At 39.3% G+C, this 15,058-nt stretch overlaps 1 protein-coding gene across 1 annotated transcript in view; it reads left to right on the top strand.

The window, feature by feature from the left end:
• EPHA3 (EPH receptor A3) overlaps positions 1-15,058 on the top strand; it is a 297,851-nt gene that overhangs the window by 238,897 nt on the left and 43,896 nt on the right. Inside the window, exons 10-11 of the mRNA XM_077807293.1 lie at positions 1,688-1,813; positions 8,508-8,693. Of these exons, the coding sequence (XP_077663419.1) occupies positions 1,688-1,813; positions 8,508-8,693 (312 nt within the window). The remainder of the gene's footprint in view (positions 1-1,687; positions 1,814-8,507; positions 8,694-15,058) is intronic.

Genomic DNA, 15,058 nt, shown 5'->3' with positions numbered 1-15,058 from the left:
TGACAGAACCCAGTTACTATACGGGCTGCCCTTAATTATTGGTGTGAAGGGATTATTCTCCTTGCCTCACCATTGACTGATCTTGGGAACCTCTGGGGTCAGCATTAAAAATCAGCAGCCAAACCCCCCATCATGCAGAAGCTTTCAACTGTTATTTTTATTGGGGGTATGAGGGAGCCTGTAACATACATTCAACCTGGACGGAAAGGAGCATTTACAAGACTTTTTTACCAACAGCAATATACGGCCAATTACTTTTTGTTTTACTTGTGAATGATTCTTTAATCATCAAACCCTTTAGGGAAACACATTCAGCATTTAATAGTATATACACACACAGCCCTTCTGTTCAGAGTATGACTCTTAGTTTGCATTGTTTTAGAGGCAATTAGCGCGGGAACTCATTTTTGTAATTTCTCTGTCAGTTCCAAGGCCAATAAATCTTCTTAAAATTGATGTTTCATAAGCCTTGCAAGATGACATTTGTAATGCCTTAATGTTAAAATAATGCCACATTCTACCTGATGTTGGAAAGGTCTCTTTCCCTCCCCCACCCCTGTTTCCCTCTGCCTCTCCCTCTCTCTCTGCATAACCACTGCAAAGCATATTTTAAATGGAGCACAGGTCAATATTCAACACAATCTGTGGGGCCACACTTGGAAAGGATACTCCTGAGTGTGTAGGTTATTTTACTTGTTGTTAAAGAAACATCTTACTTAAATTGTACAACTGGCCCTGTATTCATTTATCAGACCCAAGCAGGAGCGGCCCATGACTAAGTGGCAGGGAAGCAGAATAAGGCTATGGCTTTCCTCTAGTATAATTGCCAGAGGCGGGGGGAGAGAGGGAGAGAATCTGGAATGTGTTTCCCCTCCCTCCCGCCCGACTGCTGGAAAGAATAATGAGATCAACTTGTGACTTGCCCCTAAACGCCATACAGTCCCAAGCATTCATTTGATTCTACTGCTAGCCCTGGATGAACAGATAACCACAGACCAGAAAACTGCGGAAGGCAATGATATGATGATGTTGGTGTCAGCATTATTTGTCACTAAAGCTAAATAATCACAACAATCTGCCACTATCCTTATATAGTGCTAATTATTTCCACCGTGTTTAGCTTTTGTTCATGCATTGCATCTTTTAGGATGCATCCAGTTGGAAGTCTGAGGATATTCAGAGGTAAAAGGTTTGAAGTTAGTGTTCTGTAGAATCTTTTTTTTAAAGAACTCTTCATGTTGCACTGCAGTATTATCATATGCATTTGAGGCCTTCCCTCTGGGTGCTACCCCCAAAAATGTAAGTGTAAAGAAGCATCTAAAGAGAGAGAAAACTTGATGATATTGAGCTTTAATATTCAAAAAGCCACCAAGTTTATCAAGTACAGGTGAGTTTAAAAGCATCCTTTCAAACCTGATGGTATCTACATACAAATAAATGCATTAATGACATGAAAAGGTGTATTTGTTTCTGAGTTTCAAGTTCATGCCCATGTTATTAATACCTGAAATCTCAGAAACCTGCAAAAGAAGCTCATTTCACATGTTCAATCTGAGGAAGTAATGGGCCCTTTTATTGCTATAGTGATTTGCTGGGTTCATATCTTGCAGTTTATTCTCTCATTTGGTTTCCTAGGTATGAGTAATTAACACCAAGTAATGTTTTTTCTCTCTTTTTTTTTTTAAAGTAAAATTTCCAGGTCTCAGAACTTATGTAGATCCGCATACGTATGAGGACCCCAATCAGGCTGTCCATGAATTTGCCAAGGAACTAGACGCTACCAGTATATCGATTGACAAAGTTGTCGGAGCAGGTAACAGCCATAATTAATGTCAAATTAAAAGACATGAGGTGATTTCCTCAGTATATTACTCTAAATCTTTATGGCCATTTACATTAATGGATTATACCTGGACACATTCTGACAGGTATCGGCAAAGTGTAACTGTAGCGTTCTCTTTTCATAGCAAGAAGCAAACAGTTATTGAGATGAAGTTGAACAGGTTAACAAGCTGACTTTAGTGCATGCTAAAGGTTCTGGATTGCCAGTTCTGGACACACACATCTGAGATTTTTCTCCAGAGCAGGCACAGCACAGACAACAATGTGATCCCTTTCCCAAAACTGCACTCCACCCTCTTTTGGAGAAAGCACCATAAAGAATGAAAGGCTAGTTCAGAGTCCGTGCCCATTCAGTCCTGAGTCTCCTTTAGAATCTGTCACCACGGGAAACAGTGTTAACTGTAAAGGTGTGTTTTGTTATATGGGCACGTGACTATTGGGACTGGACTGATACCTCCAACTTATTTCATACAGGTCACCAAACATCCATCAGACTTCTTTGACCTTTGGTCACTGGTTCGATTTTGGTCACTGGTTTGGATTTGAATTAGTAATTTAGCAGTGAAGGGTTCTCTTCCCCATAACCAATTGTCTGAGCCGTACAGATGCCCATTAATTCTGGTTTTAATAAAAACAAACAGTAAAAATGGGTGGATTTCAGAGCAAGAGTAAAAAATTACTGAATATCTCACTGAATTACATTATCCCTATTGCAATGTAGCATGTAACCCATTGTATGATAGATACTCACTGCTTCATGGAATCTCCTTCCTTAGAAGTTTTTAAGGTCAGGCTTGACAAAGCCCTGGCTGGGATGATTTAATTGGGTATGGGTCCTGCTTTTGAGCAGGGGGTTGGACTAGATGACCTCCTGAGGTCCCTTCCAACCCTGATATTCTATGATTCTATGATTCTATGTACAATGACAGAACATGGTTTGTCAAATCAGAAATTTAGCATCTTAGGTTTCCCCCTAAATGAAATCATTTGTGTGAGAATCAGAATCAATTTTTAATCCATTGAAAATTACCAGATATTTTCTGATGATTGATTTTATTACTTCCTTCTGACTTTTTCCCCTAATATTTTACTGTTCTCATTCAAATTTTGAGGAGATTTGAGAAAGAACAGACTTCTGTTGTATGATGAAAGCTTTGTTAGGATTTTCCTTTTTTAAGAAAAAAGCTAAGCAAGTGCATTCAGTGCTCCTCACCACTGCCCCTCCTAAAAGAAACGGTGTGCCTTATTATTATCATTATTATTTTATTATTATGATTATTATTTTGCTGCTGCCAGGGTGAGTGTGAAAAAGTCAGATTATTTTCCACAATGGTGACATTTGTGTTCCCTGGTAGTTTTAATTTTGTCCCACAAGAGTGCACTGTTCTCCATCATCTTTCAACAAAGGCAGTGTTGCAGTGTGCACACTACACACAGATGTGGTAGGGGTAACATGGGGTGGGGGACAGAAAAAGAAAGAGAGATTTAAAAAATCCAAATTCAGGAGCAAATTTTGTTTCTGTTCAGCTGCCCACAGTCATCCCAGACAACCTTAAGGTTCCTAGCGAATACATTAGGCTCCATGCACCATAGAAATCTTAAAAGCAGAAGATATTCAATTGTATGCCATATATATAGCTCATTGTTATGACTTATTTTTATTATGGTGCATATGGGATTTAACAGTAAACTCAGTTTTTAAAAAAGATATCATATGAAATTGAGGGGGAACAGATTTGATTCAGAGAAGCCTGAAAATAAATGTATTGCAAAGGAGAAGAAAGAGAGACTGTAAAAAAAAGAAAAAAGAAATTCCTTTTCTCATTCCACCCCAGTAGAAATGGCAATAAGTTTGGCCCTGAAGAGCTGCAGATCCCTTGAGATCTACACTGATCTCAGAGGAGCTGACAGATGGATGAGTTCTGTGGGGGTCTTGTGCCGCACTGCTACCTCTAGTATCCCTGGTCCCAGACTAGCCTCATGGCAGCATGGCTCTAATAGAACCCCAATCCCATGAAATACCCTGGTGGGTCTTCTATTAAGCTTGCACTCCCTCCAGCCACATCCCTAGTCTCTTCTCTGTTCCCATATGTGGAGGGGAGCATTCTAGCTTTATTTTAAATGCTATTTGAGGCAATGTCTTGGTGTTTCCCTGCCTGTCAGTCACCTTCTTTACAAATGCGGGTAAGAACAGAGGAGTGAAGTGATAAAGACATTGCATTCAGAAGCAGCAGAACTGACCAGGAATTTCTTCTAAACGTGAAGTTAAAAAGTAGACAACAAAGTCTGAGAGGTAATCTTGACATTTTAAAATTAAATTGTTCCACAGGGCTTTTGCCATGGGACTTTAATGGGAGGAGTAGGGAAAGACACTCCTTAACCATGTTACTTTGAAAATATACTCCGGCATGACAAGGAAATATCTCTAGTGGAACCTCAAACAATACATAAGGGATATGAGTTAGAGGCTGAGCATCAGAAAATTCCAGTTAAGCCATCCTTGTTTCAAGTTTTTACCAGATTTGTTCCTTTATTTAAAACAGTTCAATTATTTTTTAAGGCCCTAGTGCAGCCTTAAAAGGGGAGGTAAGCACATGGTAAGAACTTTGTTGAATGAGAATGGAGTTAAGCAAGTGCTTTGCTGAAACAGGGCCTAAGTGATTGGGTTTCTTTTGAAGACTGCACAGACATTTAGTATAATGTCTTATTAAACAATGCATATCTAACATGTAGAGATTATCAACTCCCTTTTCAGTACAGTTTGCAGCACATTAATAACAGTTTGCAATAAATGTCTCTGAGATTGGTGAGGTTCACAAAGTTTATGGAATTTTCAGCCTTGCTGCCTCCCCAGTCTGTGGTGGAACTGGGATGTCACTGGGCGATCCACACACAGCAGTGGAGTTTTGATTTAAAAGACACCAGAAGAAAGGCAGTAATCAATTTCACAGGCTCATCTACTATTCTTCCCCTGGGTCTAAATTCACAACAAAATGCTGATGCAGTGAACAACCAGTTTAACAGAAACATTTGGTATTCCCTGAGTTGATTTAAATCATGAATTGCCCTTCAATAATATCTATGAGCATTCTACTGACAAAGAGACATGCCAGACTGAAAGACAAAGTAATGTAGACTCTGTGCATGTGGCCTAAGTAGGGAATGATACTGAAGCATTTCAGGGAAAACCACTAGAATTCTTTCTTAAAACCTCTCTCACATTATCTCCTTTCTCAGTAGTATGCACAGCCCCATTGCCTTCTAAACTGAGATAGTGACCACTCTTATTTTCAGCTGGAATCCAGTCCATTTTTCTCAGGTGGGTACCACTAAGTGGATACAGAGCAATGGTGCATAGAAGAAAGGTGTGGTATAATTGTTTTAGTTGGCTTGTCGGTATGGGTGTTGGTTAGCTGGTCTCTCACAGTGTCCATCCTGTACTGTATGCTTAGAGACCAAAGGCTGATCCAGTTAGAACACCCCAGGAGCCTTGTTACACTCTATTCAAGGATTAACTTGTTTTTCTTGGCAGCTCAGAAAACATAACAGTGTTTACATGAAAGCCAACAAAATTGTTTTATGTAGGTAAACTCAATATTCACAGATGAAGCAGTCAGCCAAGTCGGGTCTACCATCTGACTGGTATGTGATCTGATTTTCAAAGGTGTTGAGTGCCTTGCAGCTCCTATTGGCTTCAATTAGATTTGTGAGTGCTCAGCACTTCTGAAAATCAGGTCAATAGGATTTTCAAACTGGGTCTGAAATAAGAATATTGTACTTTTATAAATAATCTTAATTCATTTTACGTCCAAATTGCATAGTTGGTGCTAAATGGTACAGAGAGATGTAGGACATCAAGTATAACCTTTCCCTTCACAAAAAAAATCAAACAAACATCAAATAAACCGCTCACTCGTGACTCTGGTCAAAGATGAAGGATGGAATGCCTGAATGCCCAGCTTCTGAAACCATAAATACAAGCCCTATTGGCAGTGACCAAACAGTAGTTGTAAGAGACTAGCTTGTTATAGCTTTGCAGATCATTAAAGCATAAAGAAAAGCAAATACAAAGCTGGGACATCACAAGATTTATTGCACTTTTTTTTATTCTTGTTGTTGTTTTAAAGCCATGCTTTGGTCTTCCTCTCACAGAGTGTTCTAACAGTATTGAGCTGAGGGTAATAGCTGAACTGAAGCGCTGTTTGCTCTTAATAAAGCATACTGACAGTTTTAGCTTGCAGAGCATGGGGTGGGAGGTTAATCAGGAAGTTTTGTGGTTTCTGTAAGTTCTGGAACAGAATTTAGCACTCCACAGAACTCAGAAATGATTTAAAACAATATTTTCTCAACCTGTAGGTGGCTTTGCAATATGTAGGTAGAGATAACGTAGAGAATGTGGGTATAATCTAATGTATATTATTATTATAGTGTACACCATTGTATGTAGAGATATTTCCACACACCATTTCATTCCACCTTAATTTACTTTGATTTTTATGCTATTAATGGTATAACAAGTTCCTAGCTAGAGGACTGGATAGTACAGAGATTGGTGATGTGATACGAAGTCTTTTGCTTCTGGGTTGTTGGTTCAAATTCAATCCAGAGTAGTGCTGATGAAAAATTGTTGCCCTATGATACATGTATGTTGGCGTATGTCATTTAAATTGGTGACCTCTGTTAATTTACAACGAGGCAGTCTTATGTATAAAAAAAAAAAAAAAAAAGAAGTAGTCTCATTTGGCACCATTGTTCACAATCTCAGAAGACAAGGCAAGGATTTAGTGGATGTGGAGAATGACGACCCTCCTCACCCTAGAGTTAATAGCTCCAAGATAGGGTGGAGGCACACTGATGGGTAGATGTGGAGGAACTAGCATTGTCAATCCAGCAAGCATGCTTCTCTGAGCACTAAACCTATTAAAACCAATGCACAAGATAAAGGGTGGACTTCAGAATATTTTATTCCCACGCTTCTCAGTCATTTTAGTGTTCAGCAACATTGCTTACCAACTCCTTGATGTTAGAATGAATCACTGTGTTATAAAGTGCTTTTGTCGTCCATAGGTTTAGATCATCCTAATTCACATTAGATTGTTACATTGTAACTAGTAAGAAGTTAATGTATGAACAATTGCTCTTAACATGCTATATCATTCACATAAATGAACAAAATTCCTGATTAGTCTGAAAATGAACTAGTACAGATTCAAATCCATAGCTTTTGTTCCTTTCCAAGCCAAACTTTTCTACACAAGAACTTCTGACTATGATATTTAGGGGACAGCATTCCATTTAAATCTAAAGCATTTTCAGGAAGAGAGCTGACCAGGTGATTATTAATATAGAGTGGACAATAAAAAAAAAAAAAGCCCCATGCATCTGTGGCCTATGGGAGAAAAAAGTCTTTGTAATTCCATTGTTGTCTGTTCAACAAAATGTTTTCTATATCTTTTAACTAAACCACCCGGGGGAAGTCACATGCACTTACTACCACAATCATAAACTGTAAAAGAGTGGTCACCTATATACCTAACGTGCAATTTATGCATATTTATCAATTTTCGCTACATTTTTCATTGTGTTCTTTATATTGCATAGAAAAAAGATTAATATTGGAACTTTGATACTGTATGCACCGTTCATTATATTATGTGAAATATTCCTGTAAAATATTTGGATTCTAGATTACTGAGAGTCAAAATCCGCTGCCATAGCAGCTTTTCTTTATGTTGTTAAAAGTGTCCTGGTTCAATTGTTTTATGGTTTTTATATTCATTAAGTAGATGCAGAATTTTAGTAAAGCATGAGTGAGATTATAACCTAGCAATTTGTCCACACATTTTGTGTTTGTCAAAGTGGAACATGAAAGAATTTTTTGGAGGGGATCCTGCATTATAAATTCGTCCTTTTTTGCTGATATGCACTGAACAAAGTTGATCCAGGAAATTATGCATAAAAATATTCAGAAAATATCTACCGTTTTCCATCTTATGATCCAAAAGCACTTTATGGAGGACTCAGTCCTGCAAACACTATCAAGTGTGGTGTTTATTGCCATGGTAGTCTCATAGAAGTCACATTTTGAGTGTTTGCAAGATCAGGTCCTTACTGATTAATATTACAAAGGGCCTGTCTGCATGGGAAGGCTGCACAATTCGACCTTCCTTTTTTCTGGCAGATACTGCCAGGTGTCCATTCTCAAATTGTCTTATAGTGGTTTATCTTACCACTTACACTGAAATAATTAAACTGCTCTGAAATCAGCTTAACTCTATATTGGTCAGAATTATGTCCATTCAAGGTCCATGCAGATGCATCACCACTTTGCTTATAACTATACCAGTTCAGTTTGTCCTCCTGCGGCTGTCCTACACTGCATCAGTTCGCACCTGAAGTGAACTCTCTGCACTCATTGTTCTGGGGCCATCAGGACCTGTGAAATAGCTTAGTGACATTAACACAATTTTACAGACGGAGAACTGAGGCATGGAAAAGTTAAGTGACTGCCTGAGAGTCTCATGCTTAGAACACAGATTCCTGACCTCCAGTCTTGTGTACTAAAGATACTGCCTCAGTGACTTTTCTATAACGCTAAGCCTTTTCTCTGAAGTTCCACCTGGAATAACTAGATTTCATGTTTTGTCTCCCCTCCACCTTGCTAGGTGAATTTGGAGAAGTGTGCAGTGGGCGCCTCAAGCTTCCTTCTAAAAAGGAAATTTCAGTGGCAATCAAAACCCTGAAAGTTGGCTACACCGAAAAGCAGAGAAGAGATTTCTTGGGGGAGGCGAGCATCATGGGGCAGTTTGACCATCCTAACATCATTCGTCTCGAGGGAGTTGTCACCAAAAGTAAGAGCATAGAGTATACACCATCTGTGGGGATGCTGAACAGTTTCAATAAACTAGCTTTTTAAAAGGCACATTCTGAGAACCCACCAGAATTGTTTTATGCAGTTGCCTTACTAGAATGTGTTCAAACTATTTCACTCCTCTAAAGTTCTAACAAGGGAAATGTGCACCTTTGCTTTGATGATTTACATTAAATTACCTCAGAAGTGGGAAACAAATACTCAGATGAGCAGGACTAGGTAAGCTTCCATTGAGGTAGCGCATGCTGGTGAAAGAAAGAGAGTGTTGTAGCTAAATTATAAACTGACAGATTATACTAACCAATTTAGCACTCCAGAGCTAATTGCTATAAAGCAGCCAACAGGCTCTTGCTGATAATCTCTTTGGAGTTATGGAGCCTGATTTCCTAAGGTCTTCTAATTGGATGCAAGCAATATGCATCATTTTTAATCTAAATCATTAGGCTATTATCATTAACATAGATTTAATGAACAGTCTCATGACATTTCTGAAGTCATTAATAGTAATAGTTTTAAGTACCAAATCCAAGATTTTTAAGAAACTTTGAGCGCCTCAAATTTTTGGTGCCCAACTTGAGCCCCATCTGATTTTCAGAGGGTAGGTGCTTAGTACTTTATGAAAAGGAGGCCCCTTTTCAAGATGCTTCAAGTTGGGCACTCCAAGTCAATAGTCACCTTTAAAGTCTTGACCCAGAGTTTTAAATCGGAACATTTATTTTACTAGTAATAATTTTATTGCTGCAGCTATTTCCTTTATTGCCAAACAGACGTAATTCCAAATCTGTGGCTAAAAATACATTTTCACTGATATTTATGATTTATTAAAATCATTTGTCAGATTGTGTTGATACAGACACCAGGTTGAGGTCCCACAAGTACTGCTTGAGTTAAAAAAGATAAGTATGTGCTAAAGTGCTTTCCTGGATTGTGGCATTAGTCTTAAAACACTAACAAAAATAACCATCCTCAGACCATGCTGATGTTTGTGAAAGTGGTAACGGGGGAAGATGGGTACCCATGCTCCCACCCACAAGCTTGTCATGCAACCTGGAGATGTGGGGGGTGTGGGCTGTTAAGAAGCACTTTTCAGGCTTCAAAAAGATTTATAGGTGGCAGGTGGAGAACTTCTGAGAATATGAGCAGGCTGGATGCTGTTGCACATGCCCCCACTCTTTGCTGAGCTCCCTGCTAGCCCTACAAAGCTTTTCGATTGCTGCCTTCCCATGTCCTCTCCAGCTGACTTCATCCCCTTTCTGTTCTTCCTCAGATGTTGCACATCTGTTTATGGTGAGGACACACGGGCTGAAATCCTGGCCCTTTTGAAGTCTATACCACAACTGCTATTGTTATGAGTGGGCCAGAGTTTCACCCATAATCTCTTCCTCTGGGAGGTGTCCGGTGGGGAGAGAGATAGAAAGGAGGAATGGCGTGATACAGCCACGTTTCTTTTCCTATTACTGACAGAACTAAAGGTCAGAAGGAAGAGGCATAGAGACAGGCAGATAGGACTGGTTGCTCAGCAATCGGTGAGCAGGTGTGACTGCCTGCCGGCCAGCCCCCTAATCTCCCAGTGAGCACTGCCTTCCTGTTCCCCTCCTCCTCAGCTGTGCTATACTTTAGAGGCTTGGGGTGCTTTTCCCTGACCTCCCAGGGGAACACAGGCTCTGGTCCTGCCTTCCCTGCCCCATTCAAAATGGGTCTCCTTAGGTGGCTGCTGAAAATATTTAAAACACGCTTTAGACAAGTTCTTTCTCCCACCTGGAGGCCTTGAAACAAGAAATGAAGGAGAAAATTAGAAAGGGTAAAGAAGGGACAGATAAAAATACCACGATTGGTTTGTTTTCGGGTTGTAAAAACTAAATACAGTTACCCCAGCTGAACTTTTTGAACTGCAAATCCAATGTAAGGTCCACCTTCATGGAAAAGTCCTGTAGGAGTGAAGAGGTATGAGACCACAAGGCACCTATAGGAATTACCCTTAAAAGCCTACAGAATTTAATAGAAAATTATATCCCCACTCTAGAATTCTGTGGATTAATTTGAAAATTGTACAGAAAGATTACCTTCCCTATTTAATTCTGTAGGAGTCAATCAATAAAACAAACCCCTGGAAGGAGCAACGTTTTGACTCTTTCAGTGAGTAGCTTTGCTTGGAGCTGGGGTGAGGAACCTCTTCCAACTTAAATTGATATAATTGGTTGTATACTTATTTTAATAAATGTTTCCGCTGTTATTGAAATTGCGTGGGAGAAGTTTTCCAAAATGTGTAAAGGTAACTCCAGAAGTTCACAACTGACTGGGACAAAGGGCTTGTCTACACAAACACATAGTTGGTGACAAGCTGGGATGTAAATCTACCCCACACAAGCCTGCCATGCACCAAAGGTCTGTGTGGAGAATGCATACTCCAGGTGCCATTTCATCTACTCCTGTTCCAAAGCAGTGTAGATCAGAGCTTGCTATGCAACTCTTTGTGCATGGCAGGCTGGTGCAGGGTAGATTTGTGCTGCTTGCTGAGAACTAGGGCCTTGTACACTGTCAGCAGTGCCTAAGATATGTGTAAGCTACACACCTCAGTGAAAAGTAGGCCGCGTCCATACTGGTTTGGGGTTACATGTGGCAGTGAAAGGCTCTGCTGGGGGTGGTTGCAGAGAAAGTCTCCTGCAGTGGGTAGCTGCTGGAGCTTTTCCCCACTGCCTCCCAGAGCTTTTCTCTGCTTTTCACTGCTGCTGCTGAATCCTTTTCCTGAAGCATGGAAAGGCTCCAGCAGTGGGAAGGCAGTGGGACACGATATTGCTAAAAAATAACGGTATGAAAAGGAAGGGTGCTACTTTGGGGTGTAGAGAGCCAGGAAGGGTACATACCCTAAGCTTCTGGCATGTCTTTAATTTACTTGCCTGGGCAGTGCCTGACCATCAACACTGCTATTTATACCCGTGCTAGATGGGGCATGCAGTGTATATAGTCTAAATGCTGCCATAGGTGTAGACTTCTTGTTTGTTTACACAAGCCCACAGGCAATCAAATAAAAGCAGAGACATGGCATATCTAAAAATAAACAGTATAAAACTAGGTAAAGTCATGTAAAATATAGCTAATTTACACAGTTCAAATAGAAATGTCATATCTGGGTCTGATCTGTCAAAACACGCTTTACTTCTTGAGATGACAAATAATTTATTCTTTGATTTAGAGCTCACAATCTAAGTAAGTCTGAAAAGGCTGCCAAATCTGCCTGTATAAATCCCATGTATCTCATGCTTATGTCTAACAAGCTACTTTATAAAGTCAGAGTTGCATTTAGAATTCCCTGAATTTCTTGAAATTCTGATGACGGTTTTCTGCACACAACTGAGCAGAGCAAATCCCTTACGTTCAGTGACACAAAATAATCCAGTGACACTTCTGAAATTTTTTTTCTCTGCACACACAATTTTGTGCATCACTGACTGTGTGCTGCGGATACACTCTTTGAATAGCTAACTCTTGCTGTACTCCTATGCAACTGGGTTTCAGCAAGTTCTCTAATCAGTTATATTCTTGGTTTATTCCAATAGGCTATTAACTGTTTCAGTAGCAGGTGTTGAATACCAAAGGTCTGTGATATAGATGGTCATATTTAAGTACAAGAAGGCAAGATTTGAGTCTCCTATGTTTTTAAATCAGCAGAGACCTACGGAATAGAGCATATTCTTTACATATTTTGAATAATGAGATTATAAATTGGGAAAATAATGGATTCTGTCCTTCTAGCTCTCCATGCATGGAGATCCCTTTTGTGTATTTTGGAAGCCTTACAAAATTCTGCACATCCATTCTGGTGGAGTGATTTTTTTTTTTTGAATGGGCAAATAAAATATCTTTTTTTCATTAATAATCAATCAAGCTCGTGGAACGCACACAAACACACACACACACACACACAATTAGTACTATTTAATTATTCATCCAGAGCCCTTTATTTTCCCAATTTATATCACGCTATTCAAGATACTTAAAGAAGACACACTGTCCTCTAAGTTTCTGCCTTGGCACATATTTGCCTGGGCTGCTGCATTTGAATGACAGGTTTGCAACACTGTATAATCATTTTTAATAGCAATTATGTAGCATTTAACAGCGTCCCACGCACTCTTCAGGCAATGAATGGGAGTTGATAAACAGGCAGTGGAGGGTCCGTTTATGGAGAATTTACAGGATCATTCCCGGTATATGTAACATGATAAATAGACAATGTGACCAAAATTAACCAAAATCTTTATTAACCAAAATCTTTTCTTCATTAACCAAAATCTTTTTCAGCAATGAATTGACTTTTCATATTCATCATAACCTTTGAAGCAACACCTAGTAATTTGCAATGACTACCATATCTAAAAGTGACCACTTGGAAACTATCATGGGGCAATGTGCCTTACAATACACCGGAGATGTGCTGAGGTGCATTAGCTAAATAAGACCTCGATTCTTTGTTCCAGCACTGAATTATTCCCCTGTTTCATATTTGTTTCTGTTCAGAACTTTCCTTCTACACTGGTCTCAAGGGTGCCCTATAGGCAGTAGTCTTAATAGCCAGCACACATGTTCTCCTTAGTTTACTAATAATTTACGGCAATTTGTAGCCTGTTAGTATAATAAATTTCTGAAACACTGTTGACACAAGTTGTTATCGTATATAAATGGCTGCATTTTGATAAATGAATGCAGAATGTTCCTTTGAAAGTACGCAGCTTTACTTTGCAGCATATGTTTCTGATTACATATACATTTCCAACTGAATGTGGGTGAAAATCTGCACTCAATGCACTCAGCATATGGGAGGACAAATAAGAGAGGGAGATGTTATTTTAATAATTTGAAAGGTTTTCCTTCTTGCCTTAACTAATCTCAGACTTTTGACACATCATTAAATTGAAATTGTATGGTAACCAGACATTTGAAGATGATACAATACTTCAGTTTCATAAGAGCATAAATTTATCCTATAAACTTTGTGGATAGCCCAGTTCTGATGCTACATTACATTTGAGTCTGAGAATTTGTAGAGATACTGTCAGTCTCCATAGATTATCAGTAACACTTTGCTATTAGTGTTACCAATAACAACTGTTTGCTTTTCGCATATGTGTTCTCTCTCTATCTTACTGTACCTTGCTTGACAACCTGATTGAAAACAATCAACAGAAGGTTGTTGGAGAGCCTATATTCTTCTCTCTCTTCACCAGGCTGAAAGGCTGCAGAATAATTGGATACAAGGTCAAAGTTGTGGACACACAGATTTTGTCCACCCCAGTTATAGCAAGAGATACAGGAAGACAAACTATGTCTGTTGTGATGCACCATGGTCATATGATTGCCATGATGTATGTAATGTATTCCAGCCAAGGAACCCGGGCCAAAGAGGGGAATGAACGTACTAAGCTCCCGAATTACAACTCCCACAAAGCACTGTGATGGCTCAGGTGGACCCAGATTATTGTTTAACTGACCCAAAATGAAATATTTCAATTTGGTTCAACAAAATGAAATATTTCAATTTGATATTCCCAACAAAAAAAATGTAAAACAATTTCTGCAAAATCTAATTTTCCCTGTTGCAAATTTCAATGTTATGGAAATTGCATTTTTGGAGGGGAAAAAACAATTAAGTGGAATGTTTCCAGCTAACTTTAATTTTTACCATTTGTGCAACTTTCGCTTTGTGATCCTCATGTACTTAATTATGTTCGATAACACATTGAGGGGTGGGGCGGGGCCATTGCTTACCCTTAGGGTTTGTCTACATGGTGAGGTAATGATCACTACAGGGGTATGATTTCTAAACAGCGCTAATGTGTTGCACATTCATTGGTTCGTGAGACCCTGCTGGTGCAACTTAAAGGTTAACTAGTGCACTTGAACTTGGTGTTCTTTCAACCAGCACAACATTAAACCATAGTACAGAACCTTTAAGGCACACTAGCAGAATCTACATGGACTTACTAATGCACAAAAGCAAGTGTGCTTTAGAAATCACACTCCGGTAGTGCACATTAGTCCCCCAGGTAAACAAGGCTTCAGAAGCTGCTCTATGGTTGTGAATACTATGCAAGCTGTTGTCATGCTTTTAAACTCCCATGTCTTCTTGCACGACACATGAAATAACAATACATCTCCTCTAAATATCTACATTGCCCACTTTCACCCATCTTCTCCTCCACGGCAAAAGGACAGATAAAGCAAACTTTGGAACGCATTATTAAATAATTAAATTCATAGGTTGATATGAGGAACGGATGGATGGCCTTGTGGTTGGGGCGTTTGCCTGGGACATAGGAAACCCACCTTTGATTTCCTGCTCTGCCA

This window comes from Eretmochelys imbricata, chromosome 1 (genome assembly GCF_965152235.1).
Source record: "Eretmochelys imbricata isolate rEreImb1 chromosome 1, rEreImb1.hap1, whole genome shotgun sequence".
NCBI classification, from domain to species: Eukaryota; Metazoa; Chordata; order Testudines; family Cheloniidae; genus Eretmochelys; species Eretmochelys imbricata.
This window is presented reverse-complemented; position numbering and strand designations above follow the sequence as displayed.